General features: G+C 44.0%; 1 protein-coding gene across 1 annotated transcript in view; it reads right to left on the reverse strand.

Moving 5' to 3' along the window:
• pdss2 (prenyl (decaprenyl) diphosphate synthase, subunit 2) overlaps positions 1 to 12,366 on the reverse strand; it is a 47,372-nt gene that overhangs the window by 16,358 nt on the left and 18,648 nt on the right. Inside the window, exon 3 of the mRNA XM_080750094.1 lies at positions 4,300 to 4,498. Coding sequence (XP_080606220.1) covers positions 4,300 to 4,498 — 199 coding nt within the window. The remainder of the gene's footprint in view (positions 1 to 4,299; positions 4,499 to 12,366) is intronic.

Consider the following 12,366-nt stretch of genomic DNA (forward strand, 5'->3'; position numbering starts at 1 on the left):
CGTATACTGTACATCGTCTGAATACAGTAGTTCAGCTGATCTGTATATTGACGTATAAATCGTCTGAACAGCTCCGCTGCTTTGTATATCGTTGCTGTCGGGCAGGAACCTCACATCTTCATTTTTCGCCTTTTTATGTTGTTCTTAAATGAATGCACTTATACTTCATCGTACAAGAGTGTCATTCAAAAGTAGCCTATCTACAAACTCACAACACGTCGCGATGCAATGCATATTGAGCTTGTAGATCCGTTTTTTTGGGGGGGAGGGGGGATGAATAAACAAGTGACAATAGAAAGTGGTTAAGCCTGTGTGTGGGTTTTATAAATATCGAGCTTGTGACTAAAATAATAACTATGTTGGATGCATTGGAACTAGGGATGGGACGATACGCGATACTATCGTTTTTATCGTGATAAAAAACACCTGCGATAATCTTATCGTGGATATTTAACTTATATCGTCATGCACTGGGATCAATTCACCTTTTATTTGCCGAGCTGCATATCCAGTACAACTTAAACACTATAATTGGTAAAAGTCACTTATAATATACAGTATTTTCTGGACTATAAGGCGCACCTGACTATAAGGCGCACTGTCAATGAATGGTCTATTTTCAAACTGTTTTCATATATAAGGCGCACCTGACTATAAGGCGCACATAATAGACGCTACCGTTGCGTTATGCATCCAACAGATGGAGCTGTGCTAAAGGGAATGTCAATGTCAATGAATGATCCATATATAAGGCGCACTGGACTATAAGGCGCACTGTAGTTTTTTGAGAAAATTAAAGGCTTTTAAGTGCGCCTTATAGTCCGGAAAATACGGTACGTAGTGTACTTGATACAGTATTTTTTTTTCACTCTCTTTCAAATGCCTTTGCCAAAAAATAGCCGATCTACAAGCTCGCGACGCGCTGTGAGCTTGTAGATCAGCTAATTTTTGTCAAATGTTCCACCCCAAGATAATGGATTTTGATTATAGCGATAAAATCGTAAATCACGATTTCTTTTGTCACAAAAAATCGTGATTTGAAATGTTCATATCGTTCCATCCCTGATTGGAACACAGGTTCTTTTTTACTTCCGTTTCCTGAAAAGTAACAGGTTTTTGAAGGGCACAAGGTTACCTACACACGACAGCGACGATATTATGTATACCTCCTCTGAGCAGTTCAGCTGATCTGCACACATACCGTCGATGTCGGGTGGAAACCTTGTATCTCCAAGTTTTACATTTGTACGTTCTTTCACAAAGTAAAAGCCCTGCTTCATCATACAAGGCTGTCGCACAAAAGTAGTGAAAACAGCAGATCTACAAGCACACAACGCCTCGCGGTGCGAGGCGTTGTGTGCTTATAGATCGGCTGTTTTCACTAGTGTAAATCATTTCTAGAATGATAAATGGAAAACGAATGATCTTGGACATACAAGGTTTTCACTCGACAACGACGATATGCAGTAAGTACATCCCAGACACCCTTGTTCCATCGTTACCATCTCAGCTGAATTGCACACATGCACACACATATATAACACCCGGCCAGACATCCGTGTTTCATCGTTACCATCTCAGCTGAATTGCACACATGCACACACACATATAACACCCCGGCCAGACATCCGTGTTTCATCCGAACAAAGTCTGGTGACGACGCGGGCCACTCTTGCCAGACTCGCAGTGTGCCCTCTGAGTAACCGAATCCGTCGGGGGAAAATATTGAGGAAACCCGAGCCTCGGCCACAGACCTGGAAGGACAATGTTCCTACAGTATTACCAGATGTGGTGTCTCTGCTAAAGCCTTGGGAAGTGGGCTGGGTAGGGAGGAGGGTCTTTTTTTGGAAAGTATCAGATAAGCGCTCCCCCTGCCTCCCCCTTACTCCATTCCCAAATCCAGCCGGATCGTGTTTTGCCGACAGGTCTGCGAAGGGGGGAAACTGGAGCCGCGCGCCGAGATTACTTTACCGTTTATACAAGTAGCGGCATAGGATTCCTCTCAAGGCCAGGACACATAATCTCCATCACTCTCTCTGCCTTGGGAAAAAAAAGGAAAAAAAAAGCCTGGTTTTATGAGGGAAAAAAAACTCCGGAGCCGTCGAGTGCTACCGCTTTGCCTGTTATCTGTCAACCTATGTCTGTAATACCATGTATCACACACACACACACACACACACACACACACACACACACACACACACACACACACACACACACACACACACACACACACACACACAGTGGGTGTATACCTTACAATGACCACACATAAACTGTAAAAGATAAAAGAAAAGTGAACTGTACACAACACTGGTCATCCTTCAAGTCACACTGAGGACATAAAACTACAGCTGTGGTAGGTAGACATACATCTATCAACTCTTAATCATCAACAACGTATCAATTGGTCGGTCACCTTTCCGATTCTCAAGTTTTTCATTGTTTGGGGGAAAATAGCGGTTTCGGTTTGAAAATGGGTGGTGTGGGGGGGGGGGGGTTTACAGTTTAGCCACAGTGACAAACGTCCATCAGAAATGTTCCCAACAACACAATGCTGTAGCTGTGGAGCTGCGTCACTTTGACGAGCAAAAAGCCCAATGCCTCCTTATAGCGCTCCCTGTGCTCCAGACACCATGACAGCCGGTTACATCATAAAGTAGGAGGACACCTTTTCAAATTCCCCCTGTTTTGGCTGCCCCCAACACAGACGTAAACCCAGACTGTTGTGCTGAATAAGACGGGGGCAGGGAAGGCGATAAGGGCTGGTTTGGCTGCCCGGGCGGCGCAGGGAAAAGGGAAACATGGTTATTTTGATCCACTCGGAGCGACCGCATTCTGACGGCGGAGCTTGGTGACAGAATCTGTCAGCAAGGGGTTACCAGGGCGTGCACCAGATACCGTCTGTAGTGCGCTGGTGAGGTCACCACGCGCACACACACAGACACACACACACGCATACGTAGTACTATACATGCACGTGCACTGCATGCACGCGCACACTGGAGAGAGACAGACAGACAGACACAGACGTATACACATACACACGCACTTATCTATAAATGGAAAGTCAATAGGAAGGATTCCCTCTCTATGGTTCAATTGCACAATAAACATTGCGTTATACCGTTAAAGTGATAGCAAGCCGAGTTTCTCCGTTTCCACGATGGCACAGAAACAAACAGAGCGCCGGGGGCTCCCCGTGCGTTTGTGTGTGTAATTGAGAACGCGCGCGAGCAATGGGGGCCGCGAGTGTCACGATGTGGCTTTAAGTGAGAGAACGGATCCCCGTCGATTCAATACATTTATAAACAGGACCAACACAATTGACAGCGATAGCTGGAACCACAAATACGGCCTCCTGGAGGCCCCCATCAATACAGGGACTGTCACTGATATCAGTGTCATATATTAGAGCCGTGGTTTCTCAAAGTGGGTGCCGGGGCACCCTAGGGTCCCGTGACACAACTCCAGGGGTGCCACGGAATACTTTGATAATGTTTGGGTGCCGTGGAGGAAAAGGTTATTTACAGGGGGTGCCTTGAGCCAAAAAATGTTTGAGAAGTACTGCATTAGATTTGTTAGAACAGGGGTCTTCAACGTTTTCAGGCCAAGGACCCCTTAGTTGAGAGAGAGATGAAGCAGGGACCCCTACAACCTGTTCATATGCATATAGTTTCATTGTTTGACAGCACAATCATCAGTGTATTTTGGATTCATGTCAATTTGTGTTTTCAGATATTTAAAGGAGCTATAGTCAACTTTTTCTTGAAAAACGGATGCTAAAATAAAAATAATGTTTCGAAAATATTTTATAAAAAAATAAGCTTCATATATGTGTTTCAATTAAAAAATGACCACAAAAAGCTGAAAAATAATGATAAAATAATCATTTTGGTCCTTTGTTTACATTTACAGGGCCCGTAAATGTAAACAAAGGGCCAAAATGATTATTTTATCATTATTTCTCCGCTTTTTGTGGTCATTTTTTAATTGAAACACATATATGAAGCTTATTTTTTTTATAAAATATTTTCGAAACATTATTTTTATTTTAGCATCCGTTTTTCAAGAAAAAGTTGACTATAGCTCCTTTAACCACTTGAACTGTCAATACTTAATCAACTTGACCTTTCACTCTGTACTTAGTCTGCTCTTAGTCTGTACTTAGTCTGCTCTTTTTCCCCTCTACACCAAAGCTCTTTGCCAAAAATAGCCGATCTACAAGCCTCGCAGCGCGAGGCATTGTGAGCTTTTTGGCAAAAGTTCTCCGAATATGGACGCTACGGGAGGGGTTACCTTAGTGTTGTTGAGCTGGGCCAGTCCGGTGCACGCATTAGCCAGCAGGAAGTCTCCACTCAGGACGGCCATTTTATTGCCAAACTGCATGTCCTTCAGTGGGCCGTCCGAATTCGTCCATTCCTTCAGGTCCACGATCCCACGGTGCACCAAGAAGGCGGTGTGGATGAGTTCTGTGATTTCTGCCAGGTGCCTCTGGCTAGGGGGGGAAATAAAGCATTCATCAATCAATGTGTAGACATTTGTGTTTAATTCTACCGTGGTGCATCCGGCTTTGTCGACAGTCTATAGCGGTGGTTTTTAGGGCTGACCCAAAAAAATTGAATATTCGAAAGTTCGTTCGATGGCACGGGATTCGAACTTGAAATAGAAATTCAAACAATCGTCCGTTTGTCCTTTGGGGGGGGCGCGTGCCTTAGCTTGCGCCTCGCTCCACTCCAGTCCAGCGTGATAGCGTCACCTCCTCCTCACACACGTATTAACATTAACAACAACAAACAAAATTGGATTTTCCAAAACAGACCACGTCACCCATCGATCCCGTTTTAAAGAGGAAAGAAGAGCTTAAAACCAACGTGCTAGGGTTAGGTGGTGTTGATGACAGATTTATATCCTGCAAACTCAAAACTAGTCGCGTCCACCTAGTTGTCTGTTGCTGTTGCAACTGCGACGCGTTACAGACATTACTTGATTTATGTCAATCCTACCATACTGCACAAACACATTTCTTATAGAAAACATTTGTATCATATTCTTCCTCATTGTATTGTTGTTTTTGAGCGGTGGTAGACCGCTCCATAGCATGGCCGTGTGTGTATCCGTGTATGTATCCGTGTATGTATGTATGTATGTATGTGTGTATGTAGCCTGAACTACCACTCAGTGACCAGAGAGGGTGCTCTTGAGTCTAGTCTGAGCATCAACTGCAATATTCTCTCTCTCTCTCTCTCACACACACACACGCACACACACACGCACGCACACACACACACACACACACACACACACACACACACAACCACCGCTCAGTTCACACGGGTGTGATTTTACTGTGCAAATAGGGAGCTTTATTAAGGGGAAAAAACATGTGTTTTCCCTTTTTTCATTGGGTAAAAAAAGCAAATTTTTTAACACATTTCAGTTAACGGTTATCGGTTAAGCTTTTGTTTTTGCTCCCGAGAGCAGGGGGCAGCACCTGTCAACAGGGAGTGTTGGGCGGGAGGAGTAGGACGAAGGCTCTACGCCATCCTGGTGGGGGCTCCTCACTGACAGGTGAGCCAATACCCTATTGCAGTGGTTCTCAACCTGTGGGTCAGGACCCCCAGGGGGGTCCCCAAATTATTGTGGGGGGTCCCCAGATGATTAACCTAATGTGCAACATTGTTTTCTCAGTCTCTCAACAGTAAACACACCAACATAAAGTTTAAGTGTATAGAGGTATATGCACATTTCTAAAGTGACAATTTAAGGACTTTTCAATACCTCTGAAATGACAAATGAAACATTGACCAAATTGTCAAACATTAGAGGCAGAAATTGTGAAAATAGCAGATCTATATGCTCACAACGCCTCGCAACTTGTGCTTGTCAGGTTGGGGGGGTCCCCAGTTAAAATGTGATTATTTTGGGGGTCGCGGCCTGAAAAGGTTGAGAACCACCGCCCTATTGGCTCACAACAGCAGCGACAACACACAAATGTGTGTGGGGAGGAATACATTGGCATAGCGACTACAGCCGCTACTGATAAACAAGGGGCAAGCATTACACCATTCAGTCAGCTGTCCCTTTCCCCTTCACATACTGTACACTCAACAGACCACAGCAGCCCATGGTGACACAAACATAGGGCTGTCACAATTATTACATAATCGTCTAATCGTGATTATTTGACATAATCGTGAGTATTTTTCATAATCGTCATAATCGTTTCCATGTTGGAAAATGTTCATATACTTTTAAGAAAGTCAAAAATAGTGGAAATAGCTGATCTACAAGCTCACAACGCGTCGCATCGGCTATTTCCACTATCAATGTTCTTTTTTAAGTATAAAGTTGTCAAATATGTCAGTAATTTCATTGTATATTTAAGGTTATGTGTCATATCTGCCATGTGAAACTTCAAAGCCCACAAGCCAAACAGAAATGCAATTGTCAACGACAAAAACACAATTAAATCGTTAATCGCAATTATTTGAGAGAAAATGAAACGTTATGTAAAATGTCATAATCGTGACAGCCCTACACAAACATAACTACTGCTGGTCAGTGCTGGATGATTTCCACCATAGTGAGTGACTAGCATGTCTATGGGACAGGGTGAGTAGGGAGGCAGGTGCCAAGGTTGAGCAGGATTTTGACAACATACTTTAGAAAGGGCGAGAACAAAACAAAGGGCCAGTGAATTGCACATATTGGTCAGTAGCCATAATAACACCGTCATAGAGTGCATAATAGTGCTTATTAAAGACTTTTAAAGGAGGAGTTCACCCCCAAAATGACTTATTTGTTGATTACTCACGCCATTGAGTTCAATAATATTTTTCTGTATTTGTCGCATTCCTATGACAAAAGAATTGATTATAGTAAATGTACCCCCAATGATTCCGGATAGGGACCCAAATGCATTTTTCTCTGGAGGTCTGAAGATCAAAGTCAGTAGCTTCTTCTTTTATATCACTTCTGAAATCCTACCTTTACGTCGTCAAGGCCTTTTTATAGTGACTATTTTATTGCTTCTTTTATGCCTCCTCTATATATACGATGTATAATATTCTGGAGAGGGCGCAATAAGATTACGCAATCAAAAGGGTGCCAGTCAAACACAAACAGTTATGGAGAGGTGGGGGTGGGTGATATGGTGATAATTATCGCTGAGACGATACAATGTCTCCACGATATGCCTTTTCAGAGATATCGTATATATCGTGATACAATGAGGGAGAGCCTAGTAAAAAAAATCCTTTTGAATTGTTAATGCAGAGATTCATTGCCAAATTCAATTTAAACCTGCATTTTGGTCTAAATCAGTGGTTCTCAAACTTTAAAATGACAAGGTCTCCACTTAACTCTGACAGTATACAAATGAAACCAAATGGACCCGTAAGGGTCCATTTGGTTTCATTTGTATACTGTCAGAGTTACATACTTGTAAAGTTCAAATTAGACCTCCCAAAAGGATACCAGAGTCTAGTTTTTGTCAAGCAACTTAAACTAGACCAGGTCAACCTGGTTGTGCCAGACCCCCTGTCTGTCATCATCATTTATGACATCATGTCTTTTGTAGGCATGTCATCATCATGTCATCATCATATATACCCTTTATATAGAAAACCCGGACAGACAGACAGACCGACATTTGCTTATGTAGGCCTACCCATTTCATGGGTCTGGCAAAAATAACCATAAAAACCAACGTGAAAAGGAATCGTGATAAAATCGTTTATCGTGATACAGCTTGGAAAAATATTGTGATATTGTATTTTTCCATATCGCCCACCCCTATGGAGAGGTGGCATAATGTTCTATGCATCTGACATCACATGCTCTTGGAAGAGCAGTCATAACATAATTGTTGATTGTGGAGCTGAGAGACGAAACCAGAGGTCTTTGACCAAGAATTCCATCCACTTCGTAAAAACAAAAGCTCTTTATCAACTTTTCTATTTCAGTGTTTTTTCTAACACAAGTTTTCAGATTAACATATAGAAAATGTGCATAAAAGCAGGTGGATGAAAACCCCACCACTGTCCTCGAGGTAGAGACAATAAAAAAGTCAAAATATTCACATTCGCTGCCTCCTTAAGCCCGTATCATAGTCGGGTCCGCGGTGGAAGGCTTTACACCGCGGTGTAGTCTTTTCGAGTCTTTTTGAGTCATGAAACTACAACGTTACATCATTCCTCACGGTGTAGAGCTTTCCACCGTGAGTCCCAACACATCTCTCTGTTTTTACTATCAGACAGACAGGCTCTACACCCCCCGTTCACTGATTGGTCGACCTGAACCGGTCTAGACAGGGTAAAGGACTTCACCGTGGGCCGTGACTATGATGGCCTGCACTTATTTTCTGACTTGAGGTGGAAAGCATTCCACCTCAAATTTGCGGTGGATAGGTCTCCACCGTACACTCTGATACGGGCTTTACAGACCACGGAGGGAAAAAAAACAACAGCCGACAGCTTGTACTGCAGCGTGTCAGGGGGTTGTGTTAAAAGACAAAAGGAAAGAGAGATTAAGTTTATCATTAGAAAATAACCGCTATTCTTGATTATGAGAAGAAGAAAACAGGGGTGAAAGTGGGTCTATGAATAGAGCTTTTCAGCGCAGCCTCGGGGAGGTTATAATCAAATGTTGATTCAGTCATTGCCGGGGGATAATTAGGCCCCTCTCCATATGGAATGAGCTCGCCGCTGTGCGACAGGAGGGATCCATTCAGACAGGGTTGGGTGCGCTGATAGCCACTTACAGCCATCTCTCAGCTGCCGTGTGAACCTGATGAGCTGGTCGCCTGTGCTTTATGTTCCAGCCCCTTGCCACGCACACGCACACACACAGTGGGTGTGTGTGTGTGTGTGTGCGCGTGTGCGTGCGTGCGTGCGTGCGTGCGTGCGTGCGTGCGTGTGTGTGTGCGCCTGGCAGCCAGGTAATTGCGCATTTGAAGTTGGACCCTAGAAGATGTTATTAACCGATTCATAACGGGTACACACTATTGAAAAATAGCAGATATACAAGCTCACAGCGCGGCACCGAGTGCCGCGCTGCGAGCTTGTAGATCTGCTATTTTTTTTTTAATTTTGGAAATTAGAATTTTGACCCGATTCTATAAGTGTCTTTTGAATCCTTCTAAGGTTTTTTTTGAAAAACCTATGTTTCTGTGTCAGCAATCTGGTTAGCCATCATCAAAGAAAAGGTCCTTTTCACTTAACTGGAGCTCAGTTAGTCTGTTCTTTAGAGACCAGTTCCAGGGACCACCCCCAGAAGCAAAATTGGAGTTACAAACGTTCGCTTTAAAAATACATATATTCAAAGATTTGCACACATTTTCACAACTTTTCCAAAAATAGCAGATCTACAAGCTCGCAGCTGTGAGCTTGTATATCTGCTATTTTTCACTGGTTAAAGCATTCAATAATTCTAGGCCTAAATGGGTTAAAATTCAATAATGTCATCTATTTGGCTTCTCAATCACACCCATTGTCTGCACATAGTAAAAAAAAAAGGCTCCTCTGCTCCTCGCTGACGAGAGAGACGACAACGCAGTCGGGGCCGAATGACAGGCGCTGAGAGTGCACGATTCATATTTCACTGGGATAAAAGTTGGGGGTACAGCGGACTGCAGATTCTAAGATTCCAAGCCGCTGATGGCTATCTGCGGCAGTGTACTGCAACACTGGCAGATGAGTTTCAACAAAGGCAATTCACGGCGAAGAACTGGGTTTTGTAAAGTGCATGAGAAAGTGGTTCCTTTCTGTTTCTTTTTTTTCCTGATCAGATTTGCTCGTCCCGTTTCAAGTTTGCGGTCACCTTTTAAAGTAAGTACAACTGGAAACGCACTGTTATAGACTCGAGGATACAAAAGGGGCAAAAATAAAAAGATTGAGTCTGAAGCCAAATATACCCAAGAATTCACAGCCAGAGATGAGCACATAGAGATAAAACCTGTATAACACTTGAGGACTTAGCTACTCGTGTGCACGCACACACGGGTTGGGGCGGTAAAACAGGTAACAGTCTAACCGAAATGTGTGTCACTAACTATTCAGGACTAAATAACCAAAAGGATGTATAATATTACTATAAAATATGGATGGAATAAACATCACCTAATAAAGAGAAAAAAAAGTGAAAAGAAGAAAACAACCTTACAGAATATGATACAGACCTACTGTATTGCAATACATGTTTTAGGCCCGATTTGAATCGCCACACATAAGGACTACTGCAACTTTATATATTGGTATGACGTCATATAACCGCCAAGTCCAAAGGTTCAACGTTTACCAAAAAGAAAAAGGTCCAAATGACCATCCCTACCACACACACATACGCATAGGCAAAAACTACATTTTACGATGATGCACGCACACAGAGGGATACAAACAACAACCACCCACACTGACCCACCCACATACACCCCCCAAACATACACCCCCCCACACACACACACACACACACACCAAAGTCATGCCTCCATCCATCCACTCCCACAGTCCTGATCAGCGGCAGCGTAGCTTGGGGAGAAGAGGAAGAAGAAGAAGAAAAAAAGGGGGACAAGGGGGCCGATGTATAAATAGCTTTGGTGGCCAGTTGCATAGCAACCGATGCCATCTTGCCGAGGTGTTCCGCCCCCCCGCCACGCCCCTTGTCCTGAGTGTTCTGTTCTGTTCCATTCAGCCTCCCTCCCATCACATGGAGCCAGCCTGGGGTGTCGCACCGAATCCTGTGCCCTGGCTACTTTTAGCTATTGAAAAATAGCAGATATACAAGCTCACAGCGCGGCACCGAGTGCCGAGTGTCGCACCAAATCCTTGTGCCCTAGTGGGTACTTTTAACTATTGAAAAATAGCAGATATACAAGCTCACAGCTGCGAGCTTGTAGATCTGCTATTTTTTGGGGAAAATCGTGAACATTATTTTGTGCAAGTCTTTGAATATTTCAAATCCTTCTAAGGTTTTTTGAAAAAACATATGTTTCTATTTTTTCATGCGGAAGGACCCCCAAAATGATATGTATTTGGCCACGGACCCCCATCTCAAAATATGTAGTTCCAGGGACCCCCTGGAACTACATATATTCAAAGATTTGCACACATTTTCACGACTTTTCAAAAATAGCAGATCTACAAGCGCGCTGCCTGTGAGCTTGTATATCTGCTATTTTTCAATAGCTAAAGTATAAAATAATCAAGGCCCCTCCCCTCCACCTTGGGCCCTAGTAACTCAGTCCCACGTTTCCCCCCTTTGTGACGCCCCTGCATGCAGAGTTGTGTGTGTGTGTGTGTGTGTGTGTGTGTGTGTGTGTGTGTGTGTGTGTGTGTGTGAGAGAGAGAGAGGGGGGGGGTGTTTGGAACAGTGGCCTGTCCATCACATGGGGCCTCCTCGTGTACCGTTCCAGCGGCAACGCATTCATTTGTCACCAGAGATTAGGAGGCGTGGCTTCAGTTTGGAAACTATATCCGCAACATTTTGCGCGTGCATTCAAGGGTGCGCGTGAGCTCACTCTCTATCCATCCATTCTGCACGGTAACATCCCCACAGTGCTGCAATTTATCCACATGTAACTCTGGAGTTTAGAAATATAACTCGGAGAGTGTACAAAACAGGGACGTGCAGGGGCTGGGGCTGACATAAAAAAAATAGCAGACCTCCAAGCTCACAACGCGTCGCGCTGCAACGCATTGTGAGCTTGGAGGTCGGCTATTTTTGGTGCTTGATACCACACTGAACTAAGCATAGTCAAGTCAATACAGGAGATGTGGCCTAACGGCACGGATTTCTACACAGAGAGGGCTATTCTTTCAACATAAGTTGCTGCATTTAAGTTTAGGAGAGTTTCGACGAGGCAATTCTCTTGAATGCTGCCTTCAGGTATGGCATGGAAAGAGGGCATTTGCATTTCTTTCACCATAGTAAAAAAACTGCATTGATTTGTCTGGAGAGGGCACTTTTTACAGACGGATAAAAGGGCATGGGCTCAAGCCCCCTTTGAGGTCTATGTGTGCCCGACCGTGTATGGTACAAAATGTAACTCGGAGAGCGTACAAGATTGTAACTCGGAGCGTGTAGAAATGCAAACAAACGGCCCCTTACGGGTCCGTTTGGTTGCATTTCCACACTCTCCGAGTTAAGCTAACAACACTGAGGATTTCTTAATGTGTATCTATCCGTCTAAAAAGACGCTCTGGTGGATAGTTGGTGTCGGGCAGCGGAGTGCGAGATGTTTTACAAATGCTGCCTGTCAGGAGGGAGGGTACCATCCCCAGGAGATATCAATCACCCCCCCCCCCCCCCTCTCTCTCTCTCTCTCTCCCTCTCTCTCTGCCTGCCTCCAACTCCCCATCAGCGCAG

The sequence above is a fragment of the Nannobrachium achirus genome, assembly GCF_963921795.1.
Source record: "Nannobrachium achirus genome assembly, chromosome: 20".
NCBI classification, from domain to species: domain Eukaryota; kingdom Metazoa; phylum Chordata; class Actinopteri; order Myctophiformes; family Myctophidae; genus Nannobrachium; species Nannobrachium achirus.